The sequence below is a fragment of the Telopea speciosissima genome, chromosome 4 (assembly GCF_018873765.1).
Source record: "Telopea speciosissima isolate NSW1024214 ecotype Mountain lineage chromosome 4, Tspe_v1, whole genome shotgun sequence".
Taxonomy (NCBI): Eukaryota; Viridiplantae; Streptophyta; class Magnoliopsida; order Proteales; family Proteaceae; genus Telopea; species Telopea speciosissima.
The window spans coordinates 28,183,593-28,192,845 of record NC_057919.1 but is presented as its reverse complement, the minus strand read 5'-3'; the positions used below and the strand labels follow the sequence as shown (position 1 = coordinate 28,192,845).

Genomic DNA, 9,253 nt, shown 5'->3' with positions numbered 1-9,253 from the left:
CAACTGAGCTCACTCTGAACCCTGCCTATCTTAAAGGGGTTCGGCAGGACCAGCTTCTCATGTGCTGGTTGATAGCTTCTCTGACTGAAATGGTCCATGCCCAGATTGTGGGCTGCTCTACCTCTTGAGAGGTATGGTCTACCATTGAGCGATTGTGCTCAACTTCCTCTACAGCGCGTATTCTCCAACTTCGCCTCCAGCTTCAAAACCTTCGTTGTGGTGGTTCTTCCATCCATGATTATTTGTTGAGGGTGTAAACCACTGCCGATCAACTCGTTGCCGCTGGTAGGCCCATTTTAGATGAGGACCTATGTCTCTATGTCCTCAATGGCTTAGGGACAGAGTATGCTGCTTTCGTTACATCTATATCGACCCGTGATGTGCTAGTTCCCTATACTGATCTTAGGGTTATGTTACTTACTCAAGAAATCAGACTTCAGGCTGAAATTCCTTCTCTTGATGTCTCCACACTAGTGGCAAATCAGGCTAGCTGTAATCGTGGAAGGCATTTTTCTCGCAACCCTAACCAAACTCGGGGTCGTTTTGGCAATAGGATGTTCCCCACATGGACGTTCTTCTGGTTATCGTCCACAAGGAGCGTTTGCCACTCCCAATCTTGGTTCCAACCATGAGCAAGGCAAATCAGGCTAGCTATAACCGTGGTGGGCGTTTTTCTCGCAACCCCAACCAAACTCGGGGTCGTTTTGGCAATAGGATATTCCCCACATGGACGTTCTTCTGGTTATCGTCCATAAGGAGCGTTTGCTGCTCCCAATCTTGGCTCCAACCATGAGCAAGGTAACTCTCTTTCATGTCAGATTTGTGGACATGATGGTCACAAAGCTCTTGATTGCAGGCAACGATTTAATCACTCCTTCCACAATGGGTTCATTTCACCACCTTCGATCAATGTTTCTGATTTTTCGAATGGAGATAATCGGTGGTTCCCTGACTCAGGTGCTTCTCACCATCTCATTGCAAACTTAGACAATCTCCACAGTTTGCAGCCCTATCATGGAACTGATCAAGTGCAGATTGCAAATGGTTCTGGACTGCCAATATCCAACACTGGTAATGCAAACCATTCTCAACCAATCTAAGCCTTTATTCCTCAATAATGTTTTGCATGTTCCTGGTGTTACTGAGAATCTATATCATTAACATTGAGGATGATGATGAAGCGGAGGTGAACAAGCAATACCCACCTGATGATGATGTTGAATATGGTTATGAGGGTGGTGAAGATATTCAAGGTATCAACCATATATGTCTTGACACTATCATTGACACCAAGGAAGAAAACATTCTTTTGGAATAGTTATAGTTAAGTAATAGTTTCAATTTTAAGTTGTTTCTTTTTTCTTGTAATAACAAGGGTCATCCTTTTGGAATATTGATCCTAATTTTGAAATTCTTTTGTTTTTTGGTATCCTTCTCATACAGGAAAAAGAACGCTACCTGGTTGCATGGCTCCTGGGCCCAAATATAGGAACTGCGAAAGTACTGCCCTGCCCCATGAACTCACTCACAGGCTCTGGATTCCTTGCGGCGCTGCCTCATGCTTGCGCTTGCTTGAATGCCAGTATGTTACGTTACTAGAATAGGCGGTTGGCTGCTGCGCTACAGATCTCACCAGAAGGGTTTTTTTTTCCTTTGCTTAAATAAAAAAAAAATATTACATCTAAGTTGATGCTCTTGCGTGTGCTCTCAAGCGCTACACAACCAAACAACGATCTGTTGCCCTTTATTCTAATTATAGCCAGATGAGGTTACGCGATTTCCAATGGAGGTTTAATAGGAGCATTAAGAATAGCTCTGATGTATTCCTGTTGATACTTAACTCTTAGGGAAATCTTTCACTCTGGTTTTCTTTATTGTCAAAGTTGCATAATTTGCAATAGCCACACGTATTGGAATATATATTCATTACGAGAGAGGAATAGATACATCGCCGCCCACGTGTGGTAAGTTAGCAGGCGGCTCCATTGTTGGTGCAGAACAGAGCCATCATATAGGAAAAACATGAAAGACATTTCAAAAAAGGAAAGAGAGAGATAGACACAATAGACGTTAGCTTGCAGTATGCGGATGATGTGCTTAGCTTTTTCTCATTCATTAAACAAATAGGCAAAAAAAAAAAAAAACATCACCCGCGAGGCAGCTTCAATTCTTAATGGGTAGAGTTCCATCTTCTATGATTTATAAGTAAATGAATGTAAAATCACAAGAAAATAATCTACATAGCCATATTTAATTAAACCTATAGTTTGAAATTATATATAAGACACTCATTTATATATTCTCCCACAGGCGGGGATATGATGTGAAGAGAGAATAATACTTTTGAACACCACTAAGTATTAAATTGACAGAACATTAGAGAGCACATATAACATATATATAATATTATAAAAGACAGAACTCAATTTTGATAGAATTGAAGTTCGTATCTAGTAAATGAAGTAGAGAGCATAAGCATATGAGTTATGGTCATAGCCCACATCTTATAATGACCATAATCATCCATCATGTCTAGTTTGATAGTTCCCCGACTTGTTGTAAGCACAATGAGATATGATGTGTCTGTCTCCTCCTCACCATCATCTGAATCTTTATATAGCTCTGCATGCAAGTCCAACACAACACCTGCCACCACCAACTTAATAAGATTAGTATCTATATCTTCTTCACTTTTATCTGTGAATTGAATGTCTCAATATATAGAATCATAATAAACTTGTGAACCTACTTTCTTTTGTTCTTGCAAAGGCAGCTGGGAGCATATTGATCTTCTTGATTTTGAGAATAACCTGTCATAGGAATCCGAAAACCCATCATAAATCAGTTGTAATCATGGTTAGTTACAAAAAGTTATTTTAGTCATGGGTAATAAGAACTTAAGGATAGTAGTTTTCAGTCCGGGAGTGTGGCTTACGCTAGCATTCCCATGTGTATATCTCTCTTCTCCTCAAAACAAGGGGCAGATATGTCTTTTTCATATGGGGAGGAAATAGATATATAGATTCATGGGAGTGCTGGCATAGGCCACACTACCGGACAAAGTTCTTTTTCCTTAAAGAGTTTTCAAAATAAGTTGAAAGTGGCGCTACCGCACACTTAAACATCCAATGGTGGCCATGAGACTGAGAGGATGAAGTTTAAAGGTGCACTACTAGTGCACCGTCGGATGCCCAAGTGAGGTGCATTGGGCAGTGCACTGCACATGAGAAAAGAAAGATCTGATATTACATCATTTGCAAAAGTTGTCATTGTCCATGTGAAATGATAAGATCACCCCTACATTAAATAACATATAAGAATAATATAAGGGACAAAAAAGTAAGGTGACAGCTTATTAGTTTACTAAAAAGTTTGACACCCTTAAACATTAGGATTGAGCCTTGAGTATGGATGGGCTAGGCTTGGGCATTACGGAGGATGGGCTTCAGTTGGGCTTTATTGGGCATGGACCCATAGTGACAAGGAGTAGAAGGCCTACGGCCCCTACCTATTTGACTATGACAGAGAAAGCAGAGAGATGGTGTCATGCTGAGATGGAATACTATACCATGTTACCCAACCTACACTAGTATCATGCATCATTCCTGTTTCTTCTATTAGCTTCTATTATTAGGGTGAATGCATGAGGCTTTCTAATCATGATAATTAGGTTACAATCATAGGGTGATTTCGTTGCAACCAATAGAATAACTGGAATCTGGATAGATAGGAGGAGTAAGATCTAACCTTTGCTTCATTGTTGAGGATAACAGACACCGATCTCAACATGCTTTTCCCTGAATAAGCACCAAAAGACAATAAGAATAAAGCAAAAGTTTTCACTCTGTGATGATAGATTTCTCTCTGATGCATGGGCCTTTGGTCCATCATTCTTGGTCCACCTACCATAGTATGATCTGTGGCCCATCAGGTCCAATTGATTTGCAAAACCCATCAACTTCAATGGACTTACTTACCATCAGGTGATTCCACTCCAAGCACAGCTCCCTTTGTGAGCAGAGATCTACCCTTATCAAAGTCAAAGTCAAAGTCAAAATCATTGTTCTCCTCAATGGGAAGTATTGGTGCAACTCCATTGATCTTATCCCGGTGACCTGGCCTTCCTTTTAGGGTAGCAGCTCCCTTCAATGCTAAAACATCACAAACCACCAGAAGAAAGTTAATCACCCCAAAACCATAAGCAACTAGGAAATAGTTCCCCCCGCCCTCCCCCCTCTCTACTCAACCCTGATATACATCAATAGAAGCAAAAATTTTGATCAGACGCCCTTATCTAAAAACCCATACAAACCGGCTTGGTTTGGCCCGGTCCATCCCTCTAATCATACATAGCAGGCCATGTGACTAGTAGGTGTACAATTCAAAAACCATACAAACCGGCTTGATTTTCACAACCTTGTTTAAGTTCATATCAGGCCCAATTTTTGCTGGATGGACTGGGCCAAATCTTTTTTACTTCAACAACTAGCCCAATTTTCTCAACCCGCCGCTTGATTTGGCCCGGTCCAACCCTCTCATTAAGCATTAATGTGGGCCATTAGACTAGTGGGCATATATAAGTAGAGAAAGGTGAGATTAATACAAGTTGCAGCTGCAGCTGTAAGTGTTAAAATTTCACTGGCACTAGTACTACTCATGGCTGAACCCATGACAGTGCTGAGCTGCTCCCTTTTTGCACCCATGGCTTCTGCTACTTGTGCACATTGTGCTGCAACAAGTGCAGCTGCAGTAGCCACTGCAGATTCCTTTGTGGTGTTGTTTTGGTTGTGTTTAGTGTTCTCTGCAGCAATTGCTGCAAGTGCAGCAGCAACACCTGCAACAGATATAGCTGCATGCACTTCAGCTCTCTGTAATCTCTCTTCCACCTTCTTCCTCTGCTTTATATCCTTAAACCATTTCTTCAAAGATATGTTCTTAAATGGTATTAGCTTCCATGGAGCCTACATAGAAATAATTACTACTATGTTAGAGACACAATACTTGAGACCTGAACCCAACTCAAAAACACTGTAGAAAACAAATTTACCCATTTTTTCCGGAAACATCGGTCGTAGTTTAACTCTGGATGCATAGCTTGCTGTAGCCAGATCCATGACTAGTAGGAAGAAAGATTAAATCAATGAGAATGGACATGAATACAGTAGCTCTGTTACATATAACTGTTTATGTTATTACCTTCAAATCATTTGATTTCCATGGGGGCAAAGGCTTGTTGTCTCCATCATCCATCTTCATGCTCTTGTCCATCTTCTGCATAAGTTCACAGTCCTTATTTTTCAAATTTTCTGACATTAATGCTAATGAGAATGATCTAAATTCGACTCACCGGAATTGAGGCTTTCGGGTTGCTTTCCGGTGAATTAAACTTCTTATCTTGGAGAACAATGGACTGATCTTGTTCCCCTGGTTGGTACACTTGAATAGCAGAATTGCACCAAGCACGCGAAAGAAAATCCATTGGCTCTTGAAGGGATTGGAGACTATTTAGATTGAAATCTGAATCCATACAATTGGGAGGAATAAAACCAATCTGGAGATGAAATTAGTGTAGAATGAGAAAAGCCACATTGGTTGAAAATATATATATAACTTGACAAAGGAGTGAGAACTGACACAAATGAATAAATTAAATTGCTATCATGTCCTCTACCATTAGCATCCTTTCTAATGAGTGCTTAAGTCTTTGATTTGTTTAAATAGATACCTCGAATGAGGATGGAAGGATGGCTTCTGTCACATAAGAAGCATTTTGGAAGGAGATTAGTGGGGTCAGCCCAGCTAGTTAGGAGATCTATAAACTATAATCACCATGGATGACAAATGAACCCTGTTAATTGAATGGTTAGAAAAGCCTTCTTAAACCCAAAAGAGAGAACATTTCTGATATCACAGTTGGAAAGGATACCTTTGCACATAAAATATATGAAATTGGAAACAGGGGACCCTTTGGTATGATAAGGGAATTTAGACAACCATGATAGAATCATAGGTGTTTGATAAATGAATTGTAAAGAGAAGGGGAAACAACAGGGCCCTTTCCTTGCTGCTTTAGTTTTAAGCCAGGAATTGAAGGTAAGGATAAAGATTTATCTATAAGTGAAAGATAATGTGGGCTTTATAGGTTGGTTTGTTAAGGACCACTACCTTAAGAGTCCTAACTAAAAGAGAAGCACTGAAGTTATGAAAGAAGATAGAAAATTTAAGGACACTATTAAGCATTGATACCCAAACGTGCACTTGGGCCACCTTTGAGAAAGCTACTAGACATGTATCATTAATGTTAAGCAGTCTTAATCTATAACCAACTTTCTTTATCACATTCGCGTGCATAATTAACTATTCATTAATGAAACTAACTGTAGATTACCTTTTTATTTTATATTATGAAGTGATGGAAGTCGGTTGGGGAAGCTTTTGTGGGGTTTGAATTGTATGCCTTTCCAGGGTTATTAGAAGGAAGATTAATAATCTCTTGTGTTGATGGGTTTGTGATGATTTGGTTAAGGTGTTCACCAATTTCATGTGATCAGTGGCTTTTTCTTTGCTTAATTAATGCTTGTCCAAGTTTTGACATGGTGGGTGTATGGTGAGTTAGATGAATTAAGCTCAAGCAAATTAAAGGAAGATTTGATGCCCATAGCCGCAGGTCCTACAGTAAGGAATCATTACATTCTCAATCTTAAATATTGAGTACGGGTGAAGGATATTTCTTCCTTTGGAATTTCCTTATGTATGAGAGCGTGATTCTTTCTTTCTTTATCTATGATATCGGTAGCTGCTAGTCAGGAAAGCACGAATGAGATGGAAAATTATCTCCTCCAGTTTCCTGCCCGGCCCAATTCCCCATTTCCACTAATAGGGGGTGGTGGACCCCACCCGGGCAGAGTGTTTGGGCAGGGGTAGGGTGGTCATTTCAGCCCTCTTTGTTAAAATTATCTCCTCCAGTTTCTTGCCCGGCCCAATTCCCCAATTTCTTAATGAGATTGGTAATGCCCTCTTTACTTTTTTCGTTTGGTAGAAATCAATTTATTCATTGCTACGTGAAGAACTCGTAGTGTTGGATCACAAGACTCTATCAACCACAGAGTGGACTTTAGCCAAATTGTTGTACACATCACGGATAAACCGGCAAAAGCGGATTGGGGTCCATTTGCTGATTCGGGATCTTAGAACGAAATGATACATGATTGATAGATTTTGCCAATAGCCTAACAACTTCGATCATTCTCGATTCTATGAGAAATTTTATGAAATCGATTCATTTGCTTCTCTGCCAAGGAAGTTTCATTTTCTTAGAATGTAATCTAATTTTTGGTCTAATTCTTCTTCCAATGTTTTATTCAACCTCTGATAAAAAAAAAGATATACCTTGGTTATCTTAGCGTACAATCTGTGTTATTTCCTTCTCGACTTTGGATCTGAGCACCCAAAAAGTCTGATTGGACAAACGATGGCAACCTATATTTGGAGTTTCCCTGGGGTTGATAAAGCGAAATGGGGGCCACCCTAGCCCATTGAGTGCTCTACCTTGCCCTTTCCTATCCGGAAAACCGCCCTCCTTAGTGAGGTTCCCATTGAGGGAAGAAGACATTTTTCACATCCAATTGGTACAAGGGCCAATTCCAGTTGGCTGCAAGAGATAAGAGAACTCGAACTGAGGTGAGTTTATCTCCCGAAGATAAAGTCTCAGCATAATCCATACATGGGATTTGAGTATAGCCTTTGGCCACAAGACAAGCTTTCATCTCTACTGAGGTGAGTTTATCTCCCGAAGATAAAGTCTCAGCATAATCCATACATGGGATTTGAGTATAGCCTTTGGCCACAAGACAAGCTTTCATCTCTTCAAAAAGTTTAGTAACGAGTATAAAGACCCTATTGTTCTGATGGAGAGAAGAACCTATGATTAGCTGTTCAGGAAATTTCCAAAACAAACACTTTTAACCTTGGGTCACCACGTAAACCTTGGGCTAGTGCTTTGGGTCTATGTCAATTAAATTACTAAAAAAGCATTAGAAAGTCTTACCTAGGCCCTATAAATTCTTGAATCTTCACAAAGAAGACTTTGTAAGTTCCATTAAGATTAAGAGTAATCATATGTATGGTAAATGATTCATGTTCAAATGGGAATTACTTGCTCATAATTGATTTAACTGAATAACTAAATAACATAGTTAGACCTTTCTCTGCAAAGGTATAAGAGTTGGACAAACTAGTGCCAACTTGTCCCTATGGGGCTGATCCTTGCACGGCCTGATCGGAGGCTATATTCTTGCTGAAGATATTGACGCATATCACCACGAAGGTCTCGAAATGTGACTTTCATCTGTACAGCGGCCATGATCAGATTCGACAAAAAAGTGACACATAAATTGAGGAATCTGCAGAAATAATGTTTTATGCCGATCAAGATCTGAATGATAAATTTCATGAAATTTTACATGTAGGCTTAATATGACCAAATAATTTCATCTGAAGGGTTTCAGATCACATCGGGTGTAAGGGTACCGAGAAAAGTGCAACGGCAAAATGGTCATTTGGCAATTTACGAAGTATTGGATGATGTCGGATTTGAATGAAATCTTACATGCATGTTTAAAATAGGCATATGAGACTAAATTAAGAGTTTTGCCTCAAACCCAGGTGGTTCAGATATCGAGGAAAGTATTAGGGGCAAAATGGTCCTTTTTGCAAAAGGTGCCAGTTTTGGGTGAACCTTCGCATAGGGGCTTAAAATAGTTAAATAAGGCTATCCTAAGGGTCTTGGCTCCATTTGGGATAGCCTGGGTACAAAAAATAGGGTAGGGGCAAAGTGGTAATTTTTTTCATTCAGTTACCATGGGAGCGAGCTAGTTTGGATCATCATCACCAGGATGATCTCCTAGTGTCAAAATGCAGTGTCTAAAATGTGTCATTCATACACTCCCGTATGTAAAAGATAACATAATTTCTTATAGCTCCTATAAGACCACAAATGCATGAGAAGTCTACCCTCATAAACAAGCATTACAAATATTGTTGTAGGGTAAAAGGACTACGTTAGGGAGCGTTGCTCTTGCGCCCAAACATAGGATGAGGTGAAATGACCGTCCTAACCCTCCCCCCCATGAAAGGTGAAAATCCCACCCTTGTTGATTCTTCCACGTGCACTCTCATTGGCCCCCACGCTGGTGCAGGGGGTATATATATAAGAGTGACTGAATGACACCTCTACAAGTCAAGTGCTTGGTGT

At 40.0% G+C, this 9,253-nt stretch overlaps 1 protein-coding gene across 2 annotated transcripts; it reads right to left on the bottom strand.

Moving 5' to 3' along the window:
* Window positions 1-2,345: 2,345 nt before the first annotated feature.
* LOC122660087 (VAN3-binding protein) lies at window positions 2,346-5,826 on the bottom strand. 2 transcript variants are annotated; one of them, XM_043855261.1, is made up of 9 exons: window positions 5,672-5,826; window positions 5,348-5,517; window positions 5,197-5,271; window positions 5,048-5,116; window positions 4,604-4,961; window positions 3,978-4,151; window positions 3,748-3,797; window positions 2,750-2,810; window positions 2,346-2,646 (listed from the first exon to the last, which is right to left on the bottom strand). In XM_043855261.1, exons 2-9 carry the CDS (start codon window positions 5,477-5,479, stop codon window positions 2,423-2,425), a joined length of 1,143 nt encoding a protein of 380 aa, XP_043711196.1. In that variant the 5' UTR covers window positions 5,480-5,517; window positions 5,672-5,826; the 3' UTR covers window positions 2,346-2,422. The 2 variants fall into 2 exon arrangements, with proteins under 2 accessions (XP_043711196.1, XP_043711195.1); XM_043855260.1 differs by lacking the exon at window positions 5,672-5,826 and having other exon boundaries at window positions 5,348-5,625.
* Between the last annotated feature and the right edge of the window lie 3,427 nt (window positions 5,827-9,253).

What these genes read in the sequence shown, in the direction of transcription:
- LOC122660087 (XM_043855260.1), bottom strand. Translation starts at nt 5,527, where the DNA reads ATGGATTCAGATTTCAATCTAAATAGTCTCCAATCCCTTCAAGAGCCA. An exon ending in GATGTTTCCGGAAAAAATGG is followed by an intron (nt 4,962 to 5,047) that starts GTAAATTTGTTT and finishes ATTTCTATGTAG; the next exon opens with GCTCCATGGAAGCTAATACC. An exon ending in TACAGCTGCAGCTGCAACTT is followed by an intron (nt 4,152 to 4,603) that starts GTATTAATCTCA and finishes GTGATGTTTTAG; the next exon opens with CATTGAAGGGAGCTGCTACC.